The sequence below is a fragment of the Podarcis raffonei genome, chromosome 6 (genome assembly GCF_027172205.1).
Source record: "Podarcis raffonei isolate rPodRaf1 chromosome 6, rPodRaf1.pri, whole genome shotgun sequence".
Lineage (NCBI taxonomy): Eukaryota > Metazoa > Chordata > Lepidosauria > Squamata > Lacertidae > Podarcis > Podarcis raffonei.
In genome coordinates, this window is record NC_070607.1 from 61,321,013 (window position 1) to 61,340,310 (window position 19,298).

The 19,298-nt window shown below is 41.9% G+C and overlaps 1 protein-coding gene across 3 annotated transcripts in view; it reads right to left on the reverse strand.

Moving 5' to 3' along the window:
- Nucleotides 1-19,298, reverse strand: part of PLXNA2 (plexin A2) — a 397,866-nt gene that overhangs the window by 85,690 nt on the left and 292,878 nt on the right. For all 3 annotated transcript variants that reach the window (XR_008331159.1, XM_053393447.1, XM_053393446.1), the window contains exons 14-15: nt 12,455-12,572; nt 3,779-3,915 (exon numbers count right to left, since the gene is read on the reverse strand). Coding sequence is in view for 2 of the 3 variants with exons in the window: in XM_053393447.1 (XP_053249422.1) it covers nt 3,779-3,915; nt 12,455-12,572 (255 nt within the window). In the remaining variant the exon portion in view is untranslated. The remainder of the gene's footprint in view (nt 1-3,778; nt 3,916-12,454; nt 12,573-19,298) is intronic.

Genomic DNA, 19,298 nt, shown 5'->3' on the forward strand with positions numbered 1-19,298 from the left:
AGCTTCAAGTTCGTCTACAGTGATAAAAACATAGGTCATGTTGGAGCTGGGTCAATAGTTTCCGCCCAACTTTGGGGGGGGGGCAATTTGGAAAGAGGGAGGTTGAAAAGAAACTGCCCTCAAAAACTGGGGTGGATAGGAGAAATCTCATGAATACTTCAGAGGGGTGGAGCTTGGCTTACTTTACTTAAAAGTGAGGTGGTGACAGCAGCAAGTGTATGATGTGACAGGACTTCCTTATCCTGCCATGGGCATTCTGGCCAGCCCCAAGCCAGAAAATGAGACAGGAGCAGCTATGTAAGACTTTTCAGACTTAAAAAAAGCAAGAGGAAGAAATATTACCACCTCATTTTTAAGTAAAGTAAGCCAAACTCTCCCCTTCCAATGCAAAAAAGGTTCAAAGAGTTCTCATGCTTCCCCTTCGAACAGCCAGTAAGCATTCTGTTTTAAGGATCATACAACTCAAATTTATATGTGTGTATCATGAGCCCCACTTCCCTGTTGGGACAGGCCATGGCTTGGCAGTCTCAGACTGAGGAGGAGGCGTCAGAAGTGGGGAATTGTGGGGACCGGGTATGGAGGATGCAGGTTCTCCCATTTCCACCTCTTCTGCTGAGTGTAGAGCCTCATTAGGAAGAACCCATTAGGGATGGCTGAGCCAGAGGTGGCAGGGACTGAATAGGAGTCAGAAGAATGAGTGCATTTCTCTTGCCAAGCACTGTGCACTACTTCAACTGATGGGAACAGATTCACTCGCCCAGACAGAACACATTCTCGCAAGGCAAAAGAGTCTTATGAGTAACCTTGCCACACCTCATCTATAAAAACTTGACAGGAGGGGTGTGAGGACTTGTTGGGACATCTTTGTTGTTTCTGCTCAGTTCTAAGTTTCTAGCCTGGCTCCTGAATTATTGAATCCTACTGCTATTGAGTAAAGATCTCTAATGTGCAGTTAAGAGCCTCTGTTGATGTGTTTTTGGCAAGCGTCAGTACATTCTCTCTCTCTCTCTCTCTCTCTCTGTGTGTGTGTGTGAGAGAGAGAGAGAGAGAGAGAGAGAGAGAGAGAGAGAAGACAATAGAAGAGGAAGGAGGAAGAAAGGGTAACAAGAGAGAGAGAAGGAATGGAAGATGCAAAGTAAAAAAGGAAGACTAAGTAGAGTTGTAGAAACAGCTACAATTATTTATCTTGGGCTTCAGAAAAAGTCAACTCTGCTTAGAGCTGAATGATTCCTAGCTATTCTCTGTCATGTCCTAGCTATTCCCTGCCACCAGTGGCCTCATGTGAGTACAGGCATTTTAGCATGCTAGAGACCAGACTTCAGAGAAGCCTGCTTAGCCCTTGTGTGAGATCCAAAGCGACACATCACTGCTGGCAAAGAATTACTGCAAGCTCCCTGTGATCAGTTAATTAGCTTTCTGCGCTATTACCATGTCGTCATGGTGAATCTCCCCACTCCTCCGATCAGAGGCAGGAGAATAGAGGGAAGCTGTAATTATAGTGAATCTCATTAGAAACTGCTTCATCTAATCAGTCTCCCTGCACATCATGAGTACATGCCAAGTTCATCACCTACAAACCGTGCAATAAAAAAGAGAGAAGGGGGTGGGAAGAAACAGGCCATGTTATGACCTTGTATGGAAAGGCTGGAGTAAACAGCATACTGCTGGATTCTCAGCAGTGTTAGTTTACAGGTTATATGGAGTAATGGAGTAATTAGATCAGTGAATTAGGAGCAATGCCTAAATATAACCATTTATTTATATGGATTATTATGCTGGACCAAGTCTGGCCTTGGAAGCCAGACTTGAACAGCACACTGAAATAAAATATTCTACAAAAATTCTACCTACAGACCATTATAAAATAATAATTTTGATTACCAGGAAAACTATTCCCTCTAGCAGAGTTGTAAAGGCTTACTGGTAGCTATGCTCTTGAAACCTTAAGCTGTTCGAACGGGACATTCAGCATTCCAGAGCCCTGGATGGCCAGAAAATTAAAAGAACGTATCCCTTCTACTTCTTGTTACAAAAGTGGAGCCCCCAAGGGGTACTCAAGGGCATGATGTACTGGCACCTCTTTTTGTTGTTGTTAAAAAGTGTGGCACTTACTGCAACAACTTCATGGTGAGTACTGGCACCTATTTTTCTAGGAAAAAAGCATTGGCAACGTCCCAGCACTAGTTTCCAAGAGAGCTTCTACACAAGTCAAGACTTAAAAAGACATCGGAGAACCAAAGGCTGTGAAGAAGAAATCTCATCTACAGATATGAAATGAAATAGGTGGTAAAGTTTAACTAAGCATATTCTGTTTTCCTTTTTATCTGTTCCAAAGGTATAAATGAACCCTTTATTGAATGAGATGAGGAAATACTAAGTCCATTAAATCCTACTCACTCATTAACATGCTGTCCCTAATCTACTGCTTCCCAGTCCAGGCATAAAATGGGTGCTCAGCTGTTTTATCTCTTCAGAGGCTGCAGAAAGCAGCATTTCCCATATATTATGCCTCCATAACACAGCTTGGGAAAAGCTGGTTTTATAGCAGGTGAAAGGAGAAAGCAGAACAGGCAAGTGACATTGTACTTCCTCATCTCATCAAGTTCCCTCTATCCTACGAACAAGCAACAGATCCAAGTGGGGAAAATAGACCAAAAGGTGGAACCTGGCTTTCCACATCCCTTCTTGAACAATGCACATACATTTCCTACTCCTCTGAGCAACCATTTTATCACTTTTACTGCAGTTACATTTATATCCTACATTTCTTCCATCATGGAACTCAAGGCACTGTGCACAAGTACTGACTGGCAGTCCCTGTCTAGTGTTTTGCCAGCCCTGCCTGGAGATACCAGGGACTGAATCTGGAGCCTTTTGTGTGCCACACACATGCTGTTCCACTGAGCTGCAGCACCATATGACTTCAGACTAGGCCCTGAGAGCACTTTTACTGTGAACATATGAACATGTCCCCCATACTAGGACATTTGAGGTGAGGATGGAATGCCATTGAGCATAAGAGCCTTTGTGACTAGCCCAAATTCCATAGCTCTTCATGAAGCCTGGAAAGAATGTTTTTCGTATTATGAAATATTTGGAACAGTTGATAAAAAGCTATAATAGTACTACAATGCAGAAAGGCATATGTCAACAGATGCTTATTAATGATCACTGTAGCTCATATGAATGGTGCATAAATCAGGGTGTATCTATCAATGTACTGTATATTTTAAAAATGACAAATAATATAGTATGCATTTTTCCATAAAGAGTAAAAGTGGTGAAATATGGAATTCATCCTAGAAATAAAAACAGGTATTTGTTGGTGACAGCTCAAGTTTCAATAAGAAAAGAGTAACACTTTATCCTTAGTCTCTGTCAATTAGAACTTTCCCCACCATTCTGGCAACTGCCAATCTTCTGCTACATCTACAATCAGGATACCAAAGTGGAAAGAGATGCCTATAGTTCTTTCAGGATTGCATTTACTCATGAGACGAGGGGGGTGGAGATACTTTAAAGGGATTTTTACAACAGCAGAACATGCTTGGGATCTGCAGAAGGGGCAGGATTTTACTATATGAAAATAAAGCAATGGATAAAATGAATAAACATTAAACTGGCTCATTGCTATGCAATGCTCATTATTGTCAGTGACAGGGTAGCTTAAGGTGATTAAGAAGATATTGGGCATATTATAGCTGGAGTAGCTGAAACGCTGCCCATGGAAGCACAATTACAATAACACACACTGATATCCATGGACCAGCCCCCTTACCCATAAAACTCGCAGGTCTGGTTACCCAGCAACACCGATACACTGCTGCCAGCCCCCAGAAAATGGCCAGCGATGGTCACCATAGTCCCTCCTGACTCTGGTCCACGGCTAGGACTCAAGGTGCTCACTGCAGGGTTCTTGGAAAGAAAGAAAAGAACAAGATAATCTGCTATGGTGTGATGCTGTTGCATATAAGACTACAGCACTAAGTTGCATTTCTATGTGAAGGTAGGTCCTTTGGTTGAAGACATGAAATACATGACCAAATACAGCTAGCAGGAAGAGTTTGCATCCAGTTGTATTTCTTTCTTTCTGCCCCTCCCCTCAAGTTTCTTTAATGTAAATAACTCCCCCAATTTGGTGCTTGGATGTGGGAAACTGCTATCCATACTTCTGCTTGTCCTGTGCCTCAAAAGCACAGATCTGAGTGGCTTTCCCTTTGCTCTAATCCTTTCCCTACTCTTTAGTGCTAAATTGGAGCAAACATCAATCTAGAGAAAACCGAAATTGCTGTTTGCTCTGACTGAGTGCGAAAGAAGGGTTTTCCCTGGGGGAAAGCAGTGGGACAAAAGGAAGTGTGGATAAACCCTGAGGCTCAAAACATCACAAAACAATAAAAGTTGCTTAGCTTGGGCCTAGGCACTATTGTGAAGCCTAGCCATGTCACAGGATTTTCGTGAGGAAAAAACACTGCTTTGGACTCCTTGGACAAAAGCAATGGAAGACATAGTAACAATAAAATAAAACCATCAATGTCACAGATCACAAAAATATACATAAACATAGAAGTTTTATGAACTGTTAGGATTTGAAATGAAACTATTTTAGAGACTGCATTTCTCCCCGTGCAGAACTAAAAGAATTAACGTGTCAATCAACGTGTTCATAATTAGTGACTGCTGCTTATTCTTACTAAATAAATCTGAATAAATCAGGTACAGCTTTGTTTTTAGTCCATGGATATAACCAAATTGTTTAGCTAGTCCTTTCCCCACAATGACTCATATCCACTGTTGGGCAACATCCCTTCTGAATTCCCTGAACAGTACCATCTTTGTTCAATAACAGACAGTACAGTGAATATGACACACTTCATACTACATATAGTATGACAGACTCTCAGATCATGGTATTTCCCAGAAGGCAGCATCCAAACTGCCATATAAAAACAACTCAGTGGTCAAACTAATCCAGTGCCCTGGCTCTGAAAAGTGACCTACACTGAATGTTTCAGATATGCTTTCCCCAGCTTTGGGGGATTGGAAGGCATTCAAAGAGGCTATATAAGGAACAATCAGAGGGATAGGTTTTATCCAGATATGAGACTTACATCTGGGCCTGAGTTTTATGCTACATAATGATGCTCTAATGACAGCATTGTAGTCTAGGTAGGTGATTGAACTCAGTATAAATAAGTGCTTATCCCAGTTCCTGCCTAGCCTACTGAATGGCTCTTCTGTGTCATGATTTCTCTCCTCTATACAATGTAGATAATGATGCTGACTTCTAGAGCAAAATGCTCTGAAATCTATCAATGAAAAGCACAGCATCGTTAATATTAAATAGCACTTAACACAGGGTGGTTACAGCCCTGAACTCCTAAGAAATGTAAAATGCACAATTCTATGCAATTTTAGATAATAATGGACAGGATGGCTATTGCAGAAACTGGCAGACTTTAGGTCTCACATGGTCTCCAAGGTGTCTTAGTTTGTTAGGCTATTTTGTTTCAGTTTTGAAGATTCTGGCCCTCATGATATATCGAGCCAAAATAAGGAAAAGGCTCAAAATTATGAGGAACAGTAATAAGAAGCTCAAATTATTTTTGCTTGTTATGATTTCAAAGACAGAGCAAGGTTTTTGAGGGTATCTCCCCAGAATATAAATACTGTAAATTAAATGTAAGAGACCTAACGTGCTGCAGTTCTCCATTCTTGAAGCTAATGTGCAAATTAGATTAATCCCGCATAATGAAGTATTCAAATTAGTTATGACTCTCGCAGTATCCTCTGGTGCTAAACAAAGTCGCCTTTCCTTGGGCCAACAGTCCCCCATGTTTTGGCTAGCAGCCAATTTTTTCACTGTGATTCCCCATGTATTTTCTGATACACTTACCGATTATTATGCTGGGATAACAAGCTCTGTCTACATAAACAAGGAATTTCAGGGTGTTTCAGTCAGACACCCTTACTGACTCTCTTAAATCACTGTTTTCCTCTATGAATTGTGAACATCTTACCTAGAGTCACAACCCTGCTGCTGCTTACGTAATGGTTTGTCCAAGGATGAAAGGGGGAGGATGACAGAATTTACCTTGCATGGGGTGATTGACTCCTATTTTGCTTCAGTCGATTACTCACCTCTTGAATCAGACTCAGAAGACTGTCAACCCAATATAACTGATGTCTTATGGCCAAATAAAATGTGGCCATTTTACATTTGCTACTTCACGTCTAACCTGCTCACACATACATGTATAAAGTGGGAAGGGTGTCTAACTGTCACATCAAAAAGGAGCACTGGTGTGGAGAGCTAAACCTTTTCTCCTCTGGCCTTTGATCAAGCTCCTTTTTCTCCTGCCAGATTTAATACCAGAGAAGAGGAAGACTTAGACAAAAGAACACAAATGCTGGACTAACTACATGGAATCAAGGCAGTGCAAGGAGAAGACAGTGGTCGTAATTCTGCTCCCCTTACCTACACATTGCCTTTAATGTTCAAATTAGACATTCTCTGCTTTATACATGAATGGGAAAGACATGTGAACAAGCAAACGGGGCAGCTGCCATCATATCTAGTTTGGCCGTAAAACATACAAGCAAAATCTGTTTAGTGTCAAGTATAGGAAGAGAGTGTTGAAGCTGAGCCCCACCTTCTGCCATCTCTCCATCTCATTACAATATTTAAGTACCACTGACTTGCCTTTATGAAGCCTGTGCCAACAGAGAAGCAAAAAAAAATATCCAGGCAACAGGAGAAGGCTTCTTCCATTCACAAAAAGGCCTTGCAATGCAAAGGATGATAACTTACAACATATGTTGAACAAGTTGCTGCAAGGTGTTACATGGAGCTTCATCTTCACAACTGCCTTCACTCATGCACTGGCTATTACTTTATGTGGCCCTAGACTGTTGGCCTTCTGTACAGTAAAAGAATTGTTCTTCAACAACAAGCAGTTTGACATGGACCAATACAATGAATGCTCTGTACCTCTGGCACTAGCGGCGTGACTTCTTCTGATGCTGAAGGGTTTGAATACAAAAGGCAGTTCTAAGCTGGGCGAGGAAGTCCTATGGTTGGCTTGCCAGATCAAACTCGGCAGACTATGTTACAGAATATCATTACTTCTATTAGACTATTTAGAGACCTTACGTAAGAAACTGTGAATGGTCTCAGCTCCCTTTCTAATAAATTGATGGAGGTGAAACCTGCCTCCACTGCAGGCACTATTTGCATAGCTGTCAACGTTTCTCTTTTTTAAAGGGAAATTTCCTTATTCTGAATAGGATTCCTCGCAAGAAAAGGGAAAAGTTGACAGCTATGACTATTTGCTATTTTCCTTTCCTTTTTTTCCTTCTCATTCCTTTCAAGAAGCACAGCCACCCTATACTCCTCTTGCTCACATATATTGCCTGCTTCTCCTAGAGTGGGAGGGGGGCAGGCCTCAGGCCTGGGGCCTCTGGGCCTTTCTATCTGGCCCTCAGAACTCTCCCCAGACCACACTCCTCACTGGCCCTGCTTCACACCTGAAGTGTTTTTGCTTGACTGGGATGAGTCCACGAATTCTGATAATGCTTTTTGATTACCTGGAGGATTCAGAGGAGTGTGTGAGTGCATGTCGCCTAGGTTAAAGGTAAAGGGACCCCTGACCATTAGGTCCAGTCGTGGCTGACTCTGGGGTTGTGGCGCTCATCTCGCTTTATTGGCCGAGGGAGCGGCGTACAGCTTTTGGGTCATGTGGCCAGCATGACTAAGCAGCTTCTGGCGAACCAGAGCAGCGCATGGAAACGCCGTTTACCTTCCCGCCGGAGCAGTAACTATCTACTTGCACTTTGATGTGCTTTCGAACTGCTAGGTTGGCAGGAAGCCTAGGTTACATAGGCTTAAAAAATCTGATTACTAGTCTATACCCTGCAACTGTCCTAGAAAAACCGGGACATCCTGTTTTTTTCCTGTGAGAGCACAGCGGCCATTTTGGGCACTGCTCTGGATTCATTTTGGGATGTTTGGAAGCACTTACTCTATATAAAAAAATAGCAGCTTCATGCAAGCCCTATATGGTTACTCTGGAGAAAATGAAATAATTATCACTATGGATCAGGGGTAGGCAACCTAAGGCCCGGGTGCCGGATGCAGCCCAATCACTTTATCTATCTGGCTTGCACACGGTCCGGGAATCAGCGTGTTTTTACATGAGTAGAATGTGTCCTTTTATTTAAAATGCATCTCTGGGTTATTTGTGGGGCATCGGAATTCATTCATATTTCCCCCCCCAAAATATAGTCTGGCCTACCACATGGTCTGAGGGACAGTGGACCAGCCCACGGCTGAAAAAGGTTGCTGACCCCTGCTATGGATGGTTTTCAACTAAGGCTTATTAAGAAGAGACCTGTTAAAATTAAGTTACATGACTAGGTTAGGTCCATTAAACAGGTCTACTCTGAGTAAGTGGCACTGTGGGTTAAACCACAGAGCTTAGAACTTGCTGATCAGAAGGTCGATGGTTCGAATCCCCGCAACGGGGTGAGCTCCCGTTGCTCAGTCCCTGCTCCTGCCAACCTAGCAGTTCGAAAGCACGTCAAAGTGCAAGTAGATAAATAGGTACTGCTCCAGCAGGAAGGTAAACGGCGTTTCCGTGCGCTGCTCTGGTTCGCCAGAAGCAGCTTAGTCATGCTGGCCACATGATCCGGAAGCTGTACGCCGGCTCCCTCGGCCAATAAAGCGAGACGAGCGCCGCAACCCCAGAGTCGGCCACGACTGGACCTAATGGTCAGGGGTCCCTTTACCCTTTACCTTTACTTTGAGTAAAACTTCTATGTTTATCAACAAGCAAGACCTCTCAGTTCAAAAATATGCCTGAAAGTATCTTCAAAAGCAGGCCTTAAGCTCTTTAAACAATTTTGTCCTTAGCATCTGAGGCAGCCTTTAAAGTTATGTCTTGGTTCATCTCTAGCACCCATGGGTGCATATTTCTTTAGGCTTTAGCAGGATTTCTTTAGGCTTAAGAAAGACTGTGTGCTTCCTCTGTGAAGGTCTCTCCCCATCACATTACATATAGCTTTCTTGATGCAGCACCAAATGCACCAAGATGTTACCAAAACAATTCCACCACTGCCTTGGTGTTTTAGTAATAAAATTAGAAGGCATAATAAAATAAAATATAATAAGTAAATAAAAATAATTAAATGTTTTCTGCTAACTCTGATCTCTTGACTCCTTGTCTTCTGCAAGCTGTTCATGTGCCACCATTAAAGTAATATTTTGCCACCACTAAATTAAGTTTCCATTCTAGTATGTTGCTCATAACAGTGATGGGAAGGCAGGTGCTAACTGACTCATCTATCAATTACTATACAAATTGTGGACAATTGGTAAGCACTAGCATGCAGTCAACACAAAATCAATGAGGCTGGATAAAATGCCTTGTTTAGGCAAAAGGGGGAATGCAGAAAAGCCCCAGGTGTGACTTGCAATCATATGAACAAAATGGTTGATAATTAAATAACAGAAGAGTGCAATGATCGCTTCAGGAATGGAAGGCTGCAATGAGGAACTCTGGATTAAGCAGATAAAGGGAACCTCTATTGAATTAGCATCCATTTGCTACCTAAATGGAGAAATACCATTGTAAATCAAGCAAAGATGCAAAAGAAAGTGGGGGAGGATTGAGGAGAGAGATAGAAGAGACAGAAATCTTTACTTTTCAGCGTAAGCAGTACAAGAAAACTTTGTTTTTAGCAGCTACACAAAACTATTCCATAGTGTTCTGAATGCATGTGTAACATAATAGAAAGAGGCAACTCCATAGATTAATTCTATTAATTAAATTCCAGAGTAATAAGTGCTCTCATTATTCTTTCCATTGTGAAAGTAGGGTGTGGGGAGAGAAAGAATTATGCATCCTCGGCAGGATGACAAAGAGGGAGGGAGATATCAAAAGTATTGCAAACTCACATTGCAAAGACACATTTTGGCACAGAAGATACCTGTAAGCGGTAAGAGTCAGCCTTACTTTTGGGTGAGGATATAACATGATTTTACAAGGCAATAGTGTAAGCATAATACATACACTGATATGTATGCAACAATATAAGCATAACACATAAACTGATAATAAGCAGTCTAGGGACAATGAGAGATTTAAGTTTGACAAAATATTTGGCCCACAAATTAATCACTAGATACAACCAAAGTTATTAAGACTGGTTGATGTTAGGGCCCCACATTACCTTTAGTTTGTTAATTTGTGTTTTAATGGTTGGATTATTAATTTTCCTTTTTATTTGTAAACCACTTTAAGCAGGCTTAAGTCAGGCTTAACAGAGGGCTTCATGGACACACTATTAGTCTGGATCAGAACCGAGTTTCCTTTATACAATGTGGACTGTAACGTTTAAGTACTAAATACCAATTTTAGTTAACGTCTTTTTATTGTATAGAAGAGTGTAGTCATTAGGGAGAAAGTTGTTCCATGATTCTTTTTTATATGCTGGAAATTATATTTCTTTCTACTATTTTTATCCACTGCTTCTCTCACCCCTGAATAAGTCTTCGTTTAATTCTTCTTCATTTCCCCGTGAGTTACACAACCTCTAGAACAGTGTTTCCCAAACTTGGCTCTCCAACTGTTGCTGGACTACAACTCCGATGATTCCTAGATAGCAGGACCAGTGGTCTGGAATGATGGGAACTGTAGTCCAAAAACAGCTAGAGACCCCAGTTTGCAAAACACTGCTCTAGAAATGCAAAGCCTTGCATGACCTGTGGGAGGAAAATTGCTTCTCCTATAATACAATGGACAAATACATCAGAAATTTGAAGGCGTTCAAAATACAAAAGGAGTTGTTACACGTTAAATCTTAATGGCGAGCTCAAATATGATGTCCCCCCCTCCATGTGCTGGTCACTAGAAAACACGTCTCCACAGCCCTCTCACACAACAGACTTTACATTTCTTAACAACTTATCACATAGATCAAGATATCACATGAAGCTGCAATTTGGGGACAGTCAATGGCACTGCAATGGAGCCACATTTAATTTATTGTGGCATAAGCATTCAAATGTAGGGGACGCGGGTGGTGCTGTGGGTTAAACCACAGAGCCTAGTACTTGCCGATCAGAAGGTCGGTGGTTCGAATCCCTACAATAGGCTGAGCTCCCGTTGCTCGGTCCCTGCTCCTGCCAACCTAGCAGTTCAAAAGCACGTCAAACTGCAAGTAGATAAATAGGCACCGCTCAGGTGGGAAGGTAAACGGCATTTCTGTGCGCTGCCCTGGTTCGCCAGAAGCGGCTTTGTCATGCTGGCCACATGACTTGGAAGCTGTCTGCGGACAAATGCCGGCTCCCTTGGCCAATAAAGCAAGATGAGCGCTGCAACCCCAGAGTCGGTCACGACTGGACCTAATGATCAGGAGTCCCTTTACCTTTACCTAAGCATTCAAATACTACTTTACTAAACCGAGACCAAGCTGAGAAGAAGCTGAAGAAGACATATCCAAGTTAATAAGATGACAGTAATGCAAAAGCGGGTGGTGCTGTGGGTAAAACCTCAGCGCCTAGGACTTGCCGATCGCATGGGCGGTGGTTCGAATCCCCACGGCGGGGTGCGCTCCCGTCGTTCGGTCCCAGCGCCTGCCAACCTAGCAGTTCGAAAGCACCTCTGGGTGCAAGTAGATAAATAGGGACCGCTTACCAGCGGGAAGGTAAACGGTGTTCCGTGTGCTGCGCTGGCTCACCAGATGCAGCTTGTCACGCTAGCCACGTGACCCAGAAGTGTCTGCGGACAGCGCTGGCTCCCGGCCTATAGAGTGAGATGAGCACACAACCCTAGAGTCTGTCAAGACTGGCCCGTACGGGCAGGGGTACCTTTACCTTTACCTTTTAATGCAAAAGCAAATGATCAATCATATCCTGATAGCAGACCCTCCAAGTGTCCCTATTTTCCAGGGACATCCCTGATTTAGAGAAGCCAGTCTGGTTTCTGATTTGATCCCGGAATGTCCCACTTTTCCTTAGGGCGTCTCTATTTTCACCGGAGAAATGTTGGAGGGTATGGAGTTATCTGACCCCTGAACCGCCTGAAGGCAATCCTGTATAGGAAAGTTTTTAAAAAAAAGTTTAATGTTTTATTATGTTTTTATATATGTTGGAAGCTGCCCAGAGTGGCTGGGGCAACCCAGTAAAATGTGTGGGCTATAAATAGTAAAATTATAATTATGGAATGGGACATCCCTGTTTTCATCGGAGAAATTTTGGAGGGTATGTGATGTCTGGTATGCTAAACATGATTACAGTTCATCAACTAAACATTTGCTGAATCATCATCAAAGCATGGCTAATAAACCATTTATATACCTTTGGGAAAATTCTGTATCCCCAGTAAATATTAATTTGTAAGAGGTGGAAATGACTCTTTTTCGTATTTGGTAAGAATTTGACTGCACTGGTACTTACCACAAATGTGTAATGCTGTGCAGACTTGGCCACAAATTCTGACTTGCACTCTCCGATGCAGAGAAGTGCAGGGCCGGAACTGATGTCGGGCTCAGCCTGTCCCATCTCGCACACAATTCTGAAAATGTAAAATCCATAGTGAGTCCTACAAAAAGAAGGGAAGTTGTACCTAGCTACCTAGCTGCATTCCCAGCCCCATCATTTTCAACCTTGATTCTCTCATCTTCTGAATGAGCTAATGATAGAGTCTTTCTTTTTCCCTTTTGCCATGCAGTAATTCAAAGGGGAGAAAGTCAAAATTAGTTACAATTATTGCAAGCTGTAAACTTGAGTGCTAAGCAAAGCACAAATGGCAAATATATTAGCCTATAGAAGAGAAAGTGTGAAGTCCTTGAATTAAAAGATGAGTTCATTAACGGAATGGCTCTCATTGCAGGTCACAGTTTAATGAACAACAGGCACACATACACCAATGGGGTACGATAAACTCTGCAAGTTGATCACAAGAGAATGCTCTGATAGTGATGAGAGCATGAGGCAAGTGGAACATAACATTGGCACAATGATATAATATCCACAGATAAAACAGCTACTCTTCCCTCTCTCTCCACATGTTCAATCAATGCACGAAGGAGATAATTGTGACTGCTGGTCCCACTTTTCATACAACAGGCATTATGCACAAATGGACCCTGTGCACAACTGTACATGTGATCAAGAACCATTCTTATGCCCCCCTCCAAAAAACCAGAGATTGGGGGGGGGGGGCTAGAATATATGCACGGATGTGGTGTGGGACCAGCCACAATGACTGACTGAATGGAGTGAATGCATTGAAAGCAGTGCCAGATTTCCGTATAAGCTAAACAAGCTATAGCTTAAGGCCCCACTCTCTTGGCTCCTCCCTCCCAAAAAAATTCACTATTGATATATTTCTTCTTAATTGTATTTCAGTTCAACAATTACTTTGATAAAATACATATTTTGTTATGTGCAAATGGGCTTTAGATACCTATTAGGTCCATAAATTACCATATAGTATATATTCAACACAAAAAACAGCGACAATTTGTTGTTGACAAAGGACAGCAGGACATATAAAGGGCCCCATTACCTTCAGGAGCTTAGGGCAGGCATAGGCAAACTCGGTCCTCCATATGTTTTGGGACTAAAACTCCCATCATCCCTAGCTAACAGGACCAGTGGTCAGAGATGATGAGAGTTGTAGTCCCAAAACATCTGGAGGGCTGAGTTTGCCTATGCCTGGCTTAGGGCCTCACCTAAATCTGGCCCTGATTGAGGGGGAGCATAACAGACAACTAGTACATGTACGTCTCTTTCTGTCTCCTTTCTATTTTCATTGCCATTATTTTGGCTGTCCATTATCAGGCTGAAACAGGATGAGATGCTCCTTAAAATAGGGCTGCTTACAAAATCTGAGCTCGTATTGGAAATGAGGGTGAGTTGGGATTCAAAGTAATGAAAAAGGGTGGTAACCCACAGTGAAGAATGTATCACATGTTGTGCCATACAACTGAGTGGGTGGATCTACAGCTAAAGTAGGGGTGGTTATACTACCAGATACAGCCCAGATCTCTTTAGCAAACTCTGTCCGTACTTCATGGTGCAACTGTGCCAAATATATATATATAGAATGTGTGTGTGTGTGTGTGTGTGTGTGTGAGAGAGAGAGAGAGAGAGAGAGAGAGAGAGAGAGAGAGAGAGAGAGACCCACTTGATTTCTTGCAACACCCCTGCTTGTTGTACTGATGGCAGCTCATTCTGTGAAAGCACAATAACAACAGCACCCTATACCACCCTCCCATTTTCTGCAGCCTTAGTCAAATCTCCTTCCACAAAGAAACTTAAATAAACCACAAAGAAACACTTTAGACAGAATCTTTGAAAGAGGCTTAACATTAAACACGTAAATGCTACCAAATGTGAGATCCGCTATCGCTGCATATCACAGCAACACAAGCTCCTCAAAGAGTTGTTGCCCTTGGAGAATCATAGCAGTTGTCCTGTATTCCTAAATCCTTTGCATGGTCTTCTCTATCATCATCTTAATCATGGATTATGTGCGTGCCTCTCTCTTTCTCTCTGATCAAAATAGAGCTTCTTCCTTCTCCAAGCTTACGCACTAAACTCAGTGGGATTCATTTTGGTCACAGTATATAAACAGAATAAAAACCTACTGGAGGTAAAGAATCTCCCACAAATTCCCCTTCTTCTCAAGTATATTTGAATGCTGATTTAATTTGACTTCAATAAATAATAATGTGTTTTAAAGCTGTATTATCAGCATCATTTTTGTGTGAATTAGATATATTAAGGACACTTCTGTGATTGTTTAACCTCCACTTACCTTGCAACCTATCCTAAATTCACCATGCCACACGCTACAGAGCTTCTGAAATCTAGTTGAGCATGCATCCGGTAAATGAGCTGATTTAGATGAATTGACAAAAACTTTGTGATGGTTTAGCAGGATTGCACCCGCCCCTGGTATGTCTGTCCCTCCTCCAAATTTACAGCTGCCCATATTTAGATGGCAAAATTTGCATGGTTGTTTTCTGTATTTAATGTAGGTTAACCATCATGTGGTTTGGGCCTACACATGTTTGATTTTTCAAACATAACCCCTATGCATACATCACATCCATCCAAGGATGCAGGTTTGATCCCTGTATAGGACAGCTGCATATTTGTGCACTGCAGGGGTTTGGACTAGATGATCCTCAAGGTCCCTTCCAACTCTACAATTCTATGATTTCTAAGTACCCATAGACAAGACAGGTACTTCCTGGGAAAGTGCATTATATAATGCTCTTGATGAAAATATACAAACCATGTAGTTTCTCACAGTTTTTCAAAACCCTATCCAAATTTACTCTGAAGTAAAGGTACTTCAAACATTCCACTGGTCTCAAAACCACATAAGAAAGCATTGCTGTAAATTTTGCTACCTTTTGTGTCTCTGACAAAACACAACTTGTGTTTTCCATCGAGTGAGATTCCATTCCTTTTAGCAGCCTTTAGTTAAAGCTACCTTTCATTCTTCCATTTCAAAGGCAGAATTTATACCTTTGAATAATAATGCACAGTTATGACACCCACAGACAAGTAAGAAATTAAAGATGGGATATTAATTGCTATAGTCAACCTAATCCAAAATAGAAATCCTAATCCAGGCCAAAACTACAGGTATCATGTTAAAAAACCCGACACTCTTAGAAGAGCTATAGGGAGCCGATTACTAGGTTAAGTGGCCCTTTAACCAATATTAACCTAATTGCCGGCTGATAGATAGCATGCCTAGAACATGGCAAATCATTACAGTCTCAGGATTCATTCTGCCCACAGAACCCTTAAGAGCGCCCTTTTATCTGGATTCCTATTGAAAAGGCAGCCAACACTTGCTGTTATCTGCCCAGGATAAATGTTTTAATGATGTTAACAATCTTTGAAAGCTTGAGAGCTCTAATTAGAATTGCGATTATAAAATCAGGGTTTCATGCCACCATCAAAAGAGGATAATTTCAATAATCCCCCATCCCTTCTCCTAAAAATAAAACAGAATATTACAGTTTATAACGTGTAATGGCTGTGCAAACCCATTCCTACTACAGCTTATGATGGCATTAGTACACGGCCTCAAGCTATTACTGTAATAATAATGTTACTTTGCTCTTCTATAGAATCTTTTATCCCAGGATCTAAAGGTACTTTTCAAGCACTAGGCCACCCACGCCACCACAGGCAAGAACAATAGATAAATATAGCTATGCTGATTTTCGAGAGGAGGCAACTAAGGCACTTAGTAATTTAGTGATTTGCCCAAGGTGAGTTAGAGCTAGGAGCAGAATTTCCTGGTGCAACCATTTGAATGCACTGCCTTCACCAAAGCAGGAATGATTTTTTTTTTTTTTGTCCTGCACTGTACAACATTTGCTAGCACTGTCAAATCCATTGCTTCCACCCACATCACTTTAATCTTCAGGGAGCATGCCATCAGAGAACAAGACTAAGAAGGTCTCCTCTGCCCACCCCCTTCATATATCCTACAATCATTAGCATCTACTTTAATACAGAATTGTTGCAGCATAAAGTTTCTTCTCTTAAGCTGCAGCTTTGTCAGTGGGAAATTACATTTAAATGCTTCCATGTATTTTTCAAAAGGCAGCAGCTCCCAGTAAATAGAAATCTTGCAGAGAGAGCTAAACTTCCCTCCCAGAAATGCTACTTTTCTATTTGCAGCAGGATATGCGGAGGATAAGGATAAGGATAAGGGACGCAGGTGGCACTGCAAGTTAAACCACAGAGCCTAGGACTTGCCGATCAGAAGGCTGGCGGTTCGAATCCCCGCGACAGGGTGAGCTCCCATTGCTCGGTCCCAGCTCCTGCCCACCTAGCAGTTCAAAAGCACATCAAGTGCAAGTAGATAAATAGGTACCGCTCCGGCGGGAAGGTAAACGGCGTTTCTGTGCGCTGCTCTGGTTCTGTACGCTGGCTCCCTCGGCCAATAAAGCGAGATGAGCGCCGAAACCCCAGAGTCGGTCATGACTGGACCTAATGGTCAGGGGTCCCTTTACCTTTACCTTTATGCGGAGAAACAATAAAAAGGCATCTCCTACCTGCAGTCGAAAGTAGTGGTCTACTACCTCATCCTGCTTTGTATATAGGCCAGGTGTTAAATCTTAACAGGAGTTTATTCCAAAGTATGAACACTGATAGCAGTAACCTATAGGGAGCAAGATTGTCTGAAGAATCTTCCTAAACCTCATTGAACTTGATTATTCAAAGGAGAAGTCAAGCTGAGAATATTATCCTGTGCTTTGCTCTATGCCTTTACCAAGAAAGAGCTTTATCTTGCTTAGTAGTTCTGTACTATTATTAATTTCCATGGGGTAACCATGTTAGTCTGTTGCAGGAAAAAACAACAAAAAGCCAGTGGCAAAGACTAACAAATAACAAATAAACTTTCATGAACTACATTCCACTTGGGATATGGAATGTTATCCTGAGTTACAGGAAAATATAAACGTTTAGGGACAGGAGTGGGATTGTAAACAGTGAGATTAGAAAGAAATTAAATGCAGAAAGTACAGGTGATGACAATTATTTTATTAACAATGGCTATTCACACAAAGAGGACTTTCTGTAACTGACCTTAAAGTTACAATCCTGAACAATGGAACATCAAACGGAGACTTGTCATATGAAACTGCCAAATTACAATGCATCAAAATGTTCAGTACTATCACCTGCGGACTGAATCGGGACAAAGGCAGGCTGTTGTTTTTAAAATCACACTACATGTGTCAATTGGATTGCCAATGCCTGTTATCAACAACTGTTTTTGTGTGGCCACTGTAAACAATTACGGTAGCATTATCTGAATTTTTCTGCATTTTGTTTCCTTCTGATCTCAGTGTTTACATACAAATGCCCAACCATGTGTGCATATTTCTGTAATTTAGGGTATTACGTCACATATCTGATGAAGCAGGCTGTGTCAATGAAGGTTATGCCATAATAAATTGTGTCCATTTAAAAGGTGCCACAGTATTCTTCCTTGTTGTTCTTTCCTACCACGGACTGTCCCTCTGTAAATTCTTAAACCTTCTAGTCAGTGGGTGGAAACAATGCTTAATGTTTTCTTTCTTACCTTATGCTGCATGGATGAGCACTTACTGACATGCTCCTCCTTTCAGTATACTGACTCCCCCCCCATAGGAAACTCCACAAAAACAAACAAATAAGCAGCTAACACGAGGACATGTGTCACTGGGAAAGCGTTGTTTGCCCATCCTTTGTTACATGCCTATTTTCTAATTTTCAGCTGACATTTTTCTTAGTGAAATAAATGAATTGACTCCAGCAGAGGCCTATTCGGATTAAACTGCTGTCACTGCCTCACACGCTTAACAAATGGCTGCCTGCATCCGGCAGCACGGCAGGACGCATTCCAATTGGAACCGGGAGGAGGCTGAGTGCAAACTGCAAGGTGCTCATCAGGAAAGTTGCTTAGCAAAGCAGGAGCCCAGGCTTGGAAGGAACCAAAATGCTTAATAAAAGTTTTAAAGGGTTGTTTAATCCACAAGATAGAAAGAAAGAAAATCCAGCCTCTCCGTTCTTAGTTGGTGCAAGACAGCCCTAGATCTTTGGAGCGCTGCTGATTTATACTCGCCGAGAATCTGGCCTGACAGGTATGGGGCTTTCCTTTGTGCAGTGCTGTGGAACGCGAAGGGAGGAAATGACAGGAATATAGAACTATGCGAGGTGTTATGCGGGAAGGTGACCCCAGAAATCATCTCAGCGCCGAGGCAGGGTTAATTAAGCATAAACTATTAACTGGAGTTGTTGCCCTCCTCACCGCCACACACAATATGCTGTTTAGGTCACGTTGGCCTTAAGAAAAGCAGTATGGTTTTGCATCAGAATGTTTAGGAGGAATATATTTGCACCCTGAGAAAAAGCCTGTGGGACCATACAATCTCAAAATGCATGCACATGAAGGTTTTGAAACAGGACCCTTTTCTAACCATAATAATAATTTCCTCAGCCACTCTGGGCGGCTCCCAACCAAATATTAAAATACAACCATGATTCCTTCACCTGCATGCTGTTAACATGCAGAGTTTTATATGCAGAAACAGAGGTTAACTTTTGTTAAGATAACCTATACTTGGAGCACATCTTTGGTTGAAAGGTATTCACACTGAGACTTTGTATAAAATATGAAAGCTTATTAAAGGAAGCACATTCCTGATAGGAGTTATGTTTTCCTATGTAGTTGGAGAAGCCATGCTTACCCCTTTGTTCACAGAAGATGGACTTG